This window comes from Apostichopus japonicus, chromosome 16 (genome assembly GCF_037975245.1).
Source record: "Apostichopus japonicus isolate 1M-3 chromosome 16, ASM3797524v1, whole genome shotgun sequence".
Classification (NCBI taxonomy): Eukaryota; Metazoa; Echinodermata; class Holothuroidea; order Aspidochirotida; family Stichopodidae; genus Apostichopus; species Apostichopus japonicus.
The window spans coordinates 42844324-42856718 of NC_092576.1; the positions used below are offsets into that span (position 1 = coordinate 42844324).

The 12395-nt window shown below is 42.2% G+C and overlaps 1 protein-coding gene across 1 annotated transcript in view; it reads right to left on the reverse strand.

Moving 5' to 3' along the window:
* Window positions 1–250, reverse strand: part of LOC139983317 (piggyBac transposable element-derived protein 4-like) — a 42155-nt gene extending 41905 nt beyond the window's left edge. Inside the window, exon 1 of the mRNA XM_071996784.1 lies at window positions 61–250. Within this exon, the coding sequence (XP_071852885.1) occupies window positions 61–230 (170 nt within the window). The 5' untranslated portion in view covers window positions 231–250. The remainder of the gene's footprint in view (window positions 1–60) is intronic.
* Window positions 251–12395: the final 12145 nt, after the last annotated feature.

A 12395-nucleotide genomic window follows, 5' to 3' on the forward strand; every position in this document is an offset into this window, starting at 1 on the left:
GCAAAGCTTTTCTAAAATCTATTTTGATTGGTGCTAACACTCTGTGACACCGTCACCCTCGGTTCGTCAACCAGACCCTCTTCAGGAAGATCTGCCACGTCGACATCGCTGATTTCATCTTCAGAATCTTCTTCAGATTCAGCGATGTCGTCATTCTCGAACGGCTGGATGATCATATTGCCCGAAAAAAGATAGGCCAAAGCCTCTTCGGCGTTGTAACATGTCGCCATGGTGAATGAGTGTTTCAGATAGCGTGAATCGGGCTGAAGTTGGCGAACAATAACAGCGACCAATAGCAGCGAACGTTAAGCATTACCAGCGACCATTACCAGCGAACAATAAGAGCGAACACTAAGGGGAAAATGATACTACGGAGAAGTTTAGGGGCAATTCCAATGTTACAAGGGGAAAAGTAAAGTTTTAAAAACTAAACTAATTGACACACTTATTTAACAGAGTCATGGGTGTGTTATCAGACAATAAAAGTTTTCAAATTCTGCAAGTAATAGCTGGCAACCCTCTCTATCACCCCATCAAAACCACCTTAAGAAAAGATGTCATCAGAGAGGGCGTTAATAACGCCAAAACTCGACGCGAAGTCTCATCTACCGTTTATATACGGGTTTTCAACACGATTTTTGGCTAACAAATCAAATCTGTAACTCAGTATCATTGGGGTCCCCAAAGTAGCTGACGTTACCCACTATCACCCCATACCAACAAACCTCGGGGGACGGTATCATTTATGGTGTTATTAACACCCAAACTCGACGCAAAGTCGCACTTACAGTTTATATACGGTTTTTCAACACGATTTTTGGCTAACAAATCAAATCTTTAACTCAGTATCATTGGGGTCCCCATGGTAGCTGACGACACCCTCTATCACCCCATACCAACAAACCTCGGGGGACGGTATCATTTAAGGTGTTATTAACACCCAAACTCGACGCAAAGTCCCGTTTACAGTTTATATACGGTTTTTCAACACGATTTTTGGCTAACAAATCAAATCTGTAACTCAGTATCATTGGGGTCCCCAAAGTAGCTGACGTCACCAGCTATCACCCCATACCAACAAACCTCGGGGGACGGTATCATTTAGGGTGTTATTAACACCCAAACTCGACGAAAAGTATCATCTACAGTTTAAATACGGTTTTTCAACACGATTTTTGGCCAACAAATCAAATCTGTAACTCAGTATCATTGGGGTCCCCATGGTAGCTGACGTCACCCTCTATCACCCCATACCTTTAAACCTCGGGGGACGGTATCATTTAAGGTGTTATTAACACCCAAACTCGACGCAAATTCGCATTTACAGTTTATATACGGTTTTTCAACACGATTTTTGGCTAACAAATCAAATCTGTAACTCAGTATCATTGGGGTCCCCATGGTAGCTGACGTCACCCTCTATCACCCCATACCAACAAACCTCGGGGGACGGTATCATTTATGGTGTTATTAACACCCAAACTCGACGCAAAGTCGCATTTACAGTTTATATACGGTTTTTCAACACGATTTTTGGCTAACAAATCAAATCTCTAACTCAGTATCATTGGGGTCCCCAAAGTAGCTGACGTCACCCTCTATCACCCCATACCAACAAACCTCGGGGGACGGTATCATTTATGGTGTTATTAACACCCAAATTCGACGAAAAGTATCATCTACAGTTTAAATGAGGTTTTTCAACACGATTTTTGGCCAACAAATCAAATCTTTAACTCAGTATCATTGGGGTCCCCATGGTAGCTGACGTCACCCTCTATCACCCCATACCAACAAACCTCGGGGGACGGTATCATTTAAGGTGTTATTAACACCCAAACTCGACGCAAAGTCGCACTTACAGTTTATATACGGTTTTTCAACACGATTTTTGGCTAACAAATCAAATCTGTAACTCAGTATCATTGGGGTCCCCATGGTAGCTGACGACACCCTCTATCACCCCATACCAACAAACCTCGGGGGACGGTATCATTTAAGGTGTTATTAACACCCAAACTCGACGCAAAGTCCAGTTTACAGTTTATATACGGTTTTTCAACACGATTTTTGGCTAAAAAATCAAATCTGTAACTCAGTATCATTGGGGTCCCCAAAGTAGCTGACGTCACCAGCTATCACCCCATACCAACAAACCTCGGGGGACGGCATCATTTAGGGTGTTATTAACACCCAAACTCGACGAAAAGTATCATCTACAGTTTAAATACGGTTTTTCAACACGATTTTTGGCTAACAAATCAAATCTGTAACTCAGTATCATTGGGGTCCCCAAAGTAGCTGACGTCACCCTCTATCACTCCATACCAACAAACCTCGGGGGACGGTATCATTTAGGGTGTTATTAACACCCAAACTCGACGCAAAGTCGCATTTACAGTTTATATACGGTTTTTCAACACGATTTTTGGCTAACAAATCAAATCTGTAACTCAGTATCATTGGGGTCCCCATGGTAGCTGACGTCACCCTCTATCACTCCATACCAACAAACCTCGGGGGACGGTATCATTTAGGGTGTTATTAACACCCAAATTCGACGAAAAGTATCATCTACAGTTTAAATGAAGTTTTTCAACACGATTTTTGGCTAACAAATCAAATCTGTAACTCAGTATCATTGGGGTCCCCATGGTAGCTGACGTCACCCTCTATCACCCCATACCAACAAACCTCGGGGGACGGTATCATTTAAGGTGTTATTAACACCCAAACTCGACGCAAAGTCCCGTTTACAGTTTATATACGGTTTTTCAACACGATTTTTCGCTAACAAATCAAATCTGTAACTCAGTATCATTGGGGTCCCCAAGGTAGCTGACGTCACCCTCTATCACCCCATACCAACAAACCTCGGGGGACGGTATCATTTAGGGTGTTATTAACACCCAAACTCGACGAAAAGTATCATCTACAGTTTAAATACGGTTTTTCAACACGATTTTTGGCTAACAAATCAAATCTGTAACTCAGTATCATTGGGGTCCCCAAAGTAGCTGACGTCACCCTCTATCACTCCATACCAACAAACCTCGGGGGACGGTATCATTTAGGGTGTTATTAACACCCAAACTCGACGAAAAGTATCATCTACAGTTTAAATGAGGTTTTTCAACACGATTTTTGGCTAACAAATCAAATCTGTAACTCAGTATCATTGGGGTCCCCATGGTAGCTGACGTCACCCTCTATCACCCCATACCAACAAACCTCGGGGGACGGTATCATTTAAGGTGTTATTAACACCCAAACTCGACGCAAAGTCCCGTTTACAGTTTATATACGGTTTTTCAACACGATTTTTGGCCAACAAATCAAATCTGTAACTCAGTATCATTGGGGTCCCCATGGTAGCTGACGTCACCCTCTATCACCCTATACCTTTAAACCTCGGGGGACGGTATCATTTAAGGTATTATTAACACCCAAACTCGACGCAAAGTCCCGTTTACAGTTTATATACGGTTTTTCAACACGATTTTTGGCTAACAAATCAAATCTGTAACTCAGTATCATTGGGGTCCCCAAAGTAGCTGACGTCACCAGCTATCACCCCATACCAACAAACCTCGGGGGACGGTATCATATATGGTGTTATTAACACCCAAGCTCGACGAAAAGTATCATCTACAGTTTAAATACGGTTTTTCAACACGATTTTTGGCCAACAAATCAAATCTGTAACTCAGTATCATTGGGGTCCCCATGGTAGCTGACGTCACCCTCTATCACCCCATGCCTTTAAACCTCGGGGGACGGTATCATTTAAGGTGTTATTAACACCCAAACTCGACGCAAAGTCGCATTTACAGTTTATATACGGTTTTTCAACACGATTTTTGGCTAACAAATCAAATCTGTAACTCAGTATCATTGGGGTCCCCATGGTAGCTGACGTCACCAGCTATCACCCCATACCAACAAACCTCGGGGGACGGTATCATTTATGGTGTTATTTACACCCAAACTCGACGCAAAGTCGCATTTACAGTTTATATACGGTTTTTCAACACGATTTTTTGCTAACAAATCAAATCTCTAACTCAGTATTATTTGGGTCCCCAAAGTAGCTGACGTCACCCTCTATCACCCCATACCAACAAACCTCGGGGGACGGTATCATTTATGGTGTTATTAACACCCAAACTCGACGCAAAGTCGCATTTACAGTTTATATACGGTTTTTCAACACGATTTTTGGCCAACAAATCAAATCTGTAACTCAGTATCATTGGGGTCCCCAAAGTAGCTGACGTCACCATCTATCACCCCATACCAGCAAACCTCGGGGGACGGTATCATTTAAGGTGTTATTAACACCCAAACTCGACGCAAAGTCGCATTTACAGTTTATATACGGTTTTTCAACACGATTTTTGGCTAACAAATCAAATCTTTAACTCAGTATCATTGGGGTCCCCATGGTAGCTGACGACACCCTCTATCACCCCATACCAACAAACCTCGGGGGACGGTATCATTTAAGGTGTTATTAACACCCAAACTCGACGAAAAGTATCATCTACAGTTTAAATACGGTTTTTCAACACGATTTTTGGCCAACAAATCAAATCTGTAACTCAGTATCATTGGGGTCCCCATGGTAGCTGACGTCACCCTCTATCACCCCATGCCTTTAAACCTCGGGGGACGGTATCATTTAAGGTGTTATTAACACCCAAACTCGACGCAAAGTCGCATTTACAGTTTATATACGGTTTTTCAACACGATTTTTGGCTAACAAATCAAATCTGTAACTCAGTATCATTGGGGTCCCCATGGTAGCTGACGTCACCAGCTATCACCCCATACCAACAAACCTCGGGGGACGGTATCATTTATGGTGTTATTTACACCCAAACTCGACGCAAAGTCGCATTTACAGTTTATATACGGTTTTTCAACACGATTTTTTGCTAACAAATCAAATCTCTAACTCAGTATTATTTGGGTCCCCAAAGTAGCTGACGTCACCCTCTATCACCCCATACCAACAAACCTCGGGGGACGGTATCATTTATGGTGTTATTAACACCCAAACTCGACGCAAAGTCGCATTTACAGTTTATATACGGTTTTTCAACACGATTTTTGGCCAACAAATCAAATCTGTAACTCAGTATCATTGGGGTCCCCAAAGTAGCTGACGTCACCATCTATCACCCCATACCAGCAAACCTCGGGGGACGGTATCATTTAAGGTGTTATTAACACCCAAACTCGACGCAAAGTCGCATTTACAGTTTATATACGGTTTTTCAACACGATTTTTGGCTAACAAATCAAATCTTTAACTCAGTATCATTGGGGTCCCCATGGTAGCTGACGACACCCTCTATCACCCCATACCAACAAACCTCGGGGGACGGTATCATTTAAGGTGTTATTAACACCCAAACTCGACGCAAAGTCCAGTTTACAGTTTATATACGGTTTTTCAACACGATTTTTGGCTAACAAATCAAATCTGTAACTCAGTATCATTGGGGTCCCCAAAGTAGCTGACGTCACCAGCTATCACCCCATACCAACAAACCTCGGGGGACGGTATCATTTAAGGTGTTAACACCCAAACTCGAGGCAGAGTCTCATCTACCGTTAGTATACGGTTTTTCAACACAGTTTTTGGCTTACAAATCAATCTTACTTTTGGAATTTGTCATTAAAATTAAAACCTGCAGGGTTCTCGCCCGCTTTTTTGTCAAACCGGGTGGTCTCAAGTGCCGATGATCAATTCGGATGCCAAAGGTATCCGCGCGATCGCGTAGCGTAGCGATCGCACTCTCGGCGTGTGGTCAAGGGGCAAAGTTCGTTGTGTGCAGTGTTCGATTTTTCCGGTATCGCATCGCAAAATGCGATCCAAAACGACAAACTTGCGAGACGTTTCCAAATCAGCATCGCACTTTCTGCCGATTTGTGCGATACAAATTCCTAGTCAGATTTGGGAGCAAACACTCAAACCTTAACTTACGAACTGTCGATCACAATGTAGAAGTCATAATTTATTGAGTTTATACTCAATGTACAACTTATTGACTTGACCGTATAGCGAAAAAAAACCTGAAAAAATAATATCCTACCATAGTTAAGTGTAAAGCAAATAGCCTAACCACCTCGGCGGTTACCAGGTGCGTATCCAGGGGGGGGGGCGTTGGGGGCGCGCGCCCCCCGGGTAAGAAAAAGAGGAGAGAAAAAAAAAGAGAAGAAAAAAGGAAAAAAAGAGGGGGAAAAAAGAGGAGGAGGAGAGGAAGGAAGGGAAAAGAAAAAGAAGAAAGAGAGAAAAAGGAGAAAAGGAGGGAGTTAAAGAAAAACGCCAAGACACCGGGAAGAGAAAGAGGAACAGTGACATCATTGCAGCGCTGGTCCCTATTATATACACAGGGTAAACAGTGAAGGATCAAGGCTTTCGGAAGAGGCGTGTGCCTCACCCTACCCCTTACACCGACAACTCAATTGTTGACGTTTCCATTTTTCTTCTCTCACTCATGATCTATATATTCTATATATGGTCTATCATAACGCGTGTGTGTGTATATACGCCTTAATCAATTGTAGAACGGTGCTATGAAACCAACTGTGGCTGGTCTCGAACTCGACCGTGTCGTCGGGGAACATGACAATCTTCGGGAAGGGGGCGACCGCCCCCCCCCCCACCTTCAGCATATTTTTTTTTTATGATATCGCTAGTAATTTCAAAATAGAAAGTGCTTAGATGCAACTTACAAGGCCTGGGAAGTGTCATTTCCAGCGATCTGGGAGGCATTTTCGGCCAAAATTTGCTTGTACGCTTCGCGCCAACTAATGGAGGAGCTACGCTTAGATAATTTGCCTACAGGCTTCGCCCTTTCCTTGGCAAATTCCTTGCTACGCGCCGGTTCGAATTTGTAAAGCAAACAGCAGATATCACATCATATCAGTGAGCATGAAAAGGATGAACAGCCTCAAAATTGTCCGACTTGCCCGAAAAAAATAACCAAAAATTCCAACATGTTAATGTCAATATCATATAAGCAAGCATCGGTTATTACATCAGATGCCATCGTGTACCTTACGGTCCGTGAAAGTTGCTCAGTATACCGCGGGATGCTAATGTAAACAACGAAATGTCTTATGTAGATGGAGAAAATCATCGAGGTCCAAGTATGTTAAAACTCTCTTTTACATTAGTAATGGCGAATTAGGGGCTGCAGCCCCACCCCCCCCCCCGCCTCCTACGCCTATGTGTGTATTGTTCGGTTTCGGAAATATCTGCTATATTTTCATTTCCTTCAACCAAGTTTTATAATAGCCGTTATAAGAGGTTTAAATATTTTGTACACCAAGAAATTAACTGTGTCTGAATTTTTGAAAATTTCTGACCCACATTCTTCATCACACGTCCCTCTACTCGTGCAATATTGACCGGTCTGTTAGGGGTTCAAGGAGGTTTTTCCGAGGGCGGCGGAACCGGGGGCACAGGGGGCACGTGCCCCCCCCCCCACTTTTCCTCAGGTTAAAAATGTGCCCTTTTTCTACATAAAAGTTTAGGTGTCTCAAGTTAGCAAGAGGCCAGGGAACCAGAATGAACACTCGGGAAGGGCCGTTTCCGGCCATCTGAGGGGTTTGTAAAACCAAAAAAATTCTTGCACGCTCCGCGCCAACTGATGGTGGCGCTCCGCTCAGATAGTCGTGCATACAACTTTGCAAATCCTGGCTACGCCGCTGAATTTCTAATGAATTTCTGTGGGTCAAACTCAAAACTATTTTGAATGGAAAAAAATGGTTAAAGCAGCATGTTGCGTCCTCGACTATGATTTTTTTCAACCTCACTGACTCCACTATGCCATAACGACATACATAACTAGCTTATCTATTTATATTTTACTCCAAATGGTGGCATAAAAGTCGAAAAAAATTGCAACTTTCAACTCTGTTATTCTCCAAGATATTTTCCGTTGGGAACCCAATAAACCTCGCCCATAATATGAATATTTAAACACTACGAACGTCATTGACAGATACGTAATATAACACCACGCTTGATTTCTGTACAGTCTATATGGCAGTTGTACCAGGGAGTTGCATAACAACTCAGTGTTTACCTCCATGGTTGTACCAGCGCAAAGTCTTGAATCTATTTTTAGCAACGGCTCATAACTAAACCTGCATCTCTGATTGGTTGAATTCAAACTAGTGGGTTTGGAAACTGAATGCGATTAATTTTGTATGTGGAATACTCGCCAATTAACGTTTTTGGCAGGGAAAAACTTGGTTAATATCTTAATTTCCTGTTTTGTGATTTGATGTATGTAAAAAACTCGATGGACATGTCAAAAAAGTAGAAAACGGCGACCAAACGCAAAATGCTCATGAATAAACATACTATTCACTGATTGGTGGAATTCAAACTAGTGGATTTGGAGATATGAAAACTTTGACGAGGACACTTTTACTCGTTATCGATATAAATCGTTAATTACTCGCTAATTAACGCTCTTGGCAGGGTGAAACTTGGATGGTATCTTAGTTTGCTGTTTTATGATTGATACATGTAAAAAAATCAATGCACATGATAAAAAGGTGGAAAAAAGCGACCCAACGCAAAATGCTGCTTTAAGATATTAACAAGAAATAAATTATAATTCGGAAGATTCCTACATTAGCAACTAGCATGATTTCACCTCATTTTGTCTCAAAAGAAAACTTGTTCCATGTTTCCTAATTTGCACATTGGATATTGCAGTGCTAGTATGCATATTTTCCTTGAGGGGGGGGGGGGGGGCGTTGATGGAGTGATGTGTATACGCAAATAAGATAAATACAATAAAGAGTTATAAATGGTACTAAATATAAGGCTGCATCAGTCCAATCGAATATCTGCAAAGTGCCCTTTGATGTCGGTGCCCCCCCCCCCCCAGATTAAAAGTGCTTCTGCCGCCCTTGGGTTTTTCTATATTGGTTGTCCATAGATGAAATTTTGTGCAACATTATGGGTATGTTTTGAATTGAGTTTAATCACGAGAAACGTGAATTTTCAAATTCTGAACAAATAATGGGCTTAAAACCTTGAAAAGTGGGGCTGACGGATATTGTGGGCCGCGACGTAGAATCACCTACAAAAGCAATGATCCACAGGACATGCGATGAGGTCGAACATGATGTGTGACTGGTGACAAACTTCAAAAAGGTTATGGATGGAAAAAAAAAACTATTGGGAAAAACTTGGTTCTCAGGCAAAAAGTGTACATCTGGTTGGTCACTTTCAAGCCCGAAAAGTGCCGTTTCCGGTGATCTGGGTGGTATCAAAACCAGAAAATTTCTTGTACGCTGCGCGCCAACCGATGGTGGCGCTCCGCTTAGATAGTAATTCGCGCCCCCCGGGTTAGAAAATCCTGGATACGCGCCTGGTTACGGATCTCACGTAACTAAAAGGTTCCCTGGCAACGTGCTAAAAAAATGTTAACAAACAGGTGTTATACAGGGGATGAGCTCACAGTTTGTTGGGAAGGTACCTGGGCAAATTCGCCGCACATGTACCGTGGTACAGTAGTTGGGTATAGGGTTAAACACTGCAGTTGTAAAAATGACGCATAGTGCACGCTATTCATTGTTAGGCAGTCTAGAAACGGGGCTTTGCTGAACGTTGTTTGTTTGATAATATCGGAAGTTTTGTAAGTTGCACTTTTTAAAGATTGAAAGACAGATTAAATCTCTTTTCATTTTATAACATAATACAGCTACTTTAACTTGTCATTTTAAAATTTTCATCAGTTTCGTGACAATTTAAATAAAAAAAGTTGTCAGTATTTTGCATCCTCAACTGCGAATTTTTTCATCGCCAGACATCGCAAAAAATGACAACAATTTTCGGGGGCTTTCGCCCCAAGGATCCCCACGAGGGGTTCTACCCCGTGACCCCACCATAGCCAGGGGTGTATCTAGGGGGCGCAACAGGCGCGCCCCCCCCCTATTGGCCGTCACCAAAAAAAAAAAGTTTAGCAAAAAAAAAAAAAAAATTGATGACGACCTTTATGTGAGATGTCGGTGATCGCTCAACCCCCCCCCCCCCACCCTCCCGTTTGCTTTATTTTGGGGTTGCCAAAAAAAGGTTCTGGCGAAGTTCGGCGGCATAATAGTTTTAGAAACATAGATGGTAATTGTGTTTGTATTATCACTATAAACACTAAGTGACATGCCATAGCCATACTGAATTGTGCATTTTGTGTCCATATTTACTGGAAATGTTGCTTATTATTAAGGTCGAAAAATGGATCACATATGGCCATGGGCGGCGATCCTGGGTGGAGGGGGGATATATCCCCCCATGAAAATGGGTGGAGGGGATGTAATGCACCATATCCCCCACCCCCCCACCAAATGCCAGGGATAAGAATATTTTCATGCCTACATTTATGCATCTTCGTTAATGTACGGCTCTTTTTTAGCTTCATTTCTCGCCTACCATAAACGCAGTGCGATCTTTTCAAATAAAGCGTCTTTATAAAGCAAAAATAGTTGACTGTAGGCTTCATTGGCCCTATAACAACAAAATGTATTATTGCGCCCACGGTATTGATATAGTACTTATATGCACCCTCATAGTATTCATATTGGCCATATAGTAGGCCTACACACGTACATGTTCCCTCGAACAGCTGAGAATCTCATGTAACCAGGGTAATGCTTAATACACGTTTCACCTGGATGCCCTAGCAATCGGTACCTAGGAATGTAACTATGTGTAATTGTGTATTGCATGTGTATAGGCCTATAATAGCCTGCATGAGGCCATTTTCTTCATCGAATAATATAAAAGAGCTCTCGAACATTCTAACGTTGCGCCTGAAACAAGATTGACAGGGGCAATTTTCCCAAAATAACACCCGAAATTAAAAAAAAAGTATTTTGGATCCTGATTATGAGATATTTCGGACATGACATCCCTATTTTAAAGTTGGGTATATGTCGCTTGGAAACCTCGGGAAGTGCCGTTTCCGGCCATCTAGAGGGTTTGTTAATCCCAAAATTTTCTTGTTCGCTTCGCGCCAACTCATGGTGGCGCTACGCTTAGATAGTCAACAAGGTCATATATCCCCCCCCCCACTCAAAGTACGGATCGCCGCGCATGCATACGACACCATTTTGCATTTCGGCCCTTCTTCGAAAGCAAAAATTGTACACCCCTCCCCTTAGACCCATCCCCCAGGACGGCGATCATTCATGCCTGGCGCTCCCCCCCCCATTGGAAAATCCTGGATACGCCCCCGATAGCCCTAAGACGGGCCCCTGGACACCACGCCTTTATGCTCGCACGTTACGCATGCTAGGCAGGCGAACACCGGCGGGAAATCGGCAGTGTGTTCGCGGGAAATTGAACAAGGTGTTCCAACACTGCTGAACTGTGCAGTTACTGTATGCATCATGTTCAAGGTTTTCACGGAGGCCTTTGAGGAAATGAATGGTTAGTACAGTGTATATATGCTGCACTAATGCTGTGTGTAGGCCAAGGTTCACGAAGGTCAATGGTTATATTCGCGCGCCGTAGACGTGTTTTTAGATGTTACGGAGAGTCAGGTTTCCATGGATATTAATCGAAAATGAATCTGAGTTTAACTGACGCTAAAGAAATGGATCGTCTTGGGCAGATTAACAAATCATTGCAAGTATAAATAAGTACAGGTAGCTCTGCTGTTAAAAAGAAAAGTCCAATATCGGTTTGCTGTTATCGGCAATTAGGCAAAATTTTACCGATACCGATATGCTGCCGATATTGCAAATATCGGCCGATACCGATATTGAAAACGATTATCGTAGCAACACTAGTATAAATAATAATAAACAAACATTTTCTAGTTAATACATTGATCGCCAACATTTGGTCCGTTTTGTGGTAATTTCAAAACTGCTATTCAATATTGGGGAACTGCTATGCAACAAAAATATTGTATAGCAATTGTCAAAATTTGTTGCTATGCAATTTTTTGGCCATAAGTCGAACACTGGTTGTGTGGGTCCAAGGGGCTCAGCCCCCGGAAGCTCCGCGATTTTCGTCTTTTCTAAGTAGGCAAACTGCTTGAAATTGACTTTTTCGAGCTATGATTTATAAATGCTCAAATATTTTTCAATAACTTAGATAATAAAGACAAAATAAACTGGTCTTGGTGATTCTTCCAGCAGCCAAGCCACTTGAAATTCGCGCTACTTTACAAAGCTATGATTTCTTAAATTTTCAAATGTATGGCATTAACCTGGACATTGCTGTTAGTTATACTCTACAGTATAAAGAAAAATAGTCAGCTGACCATTGACTAGAGTCAACATTACATAAACTGCTACATAAACTGAATGACTATTTATTTTTTTTGTGTGTGTCACGGTGATTCAGTTGTGACTT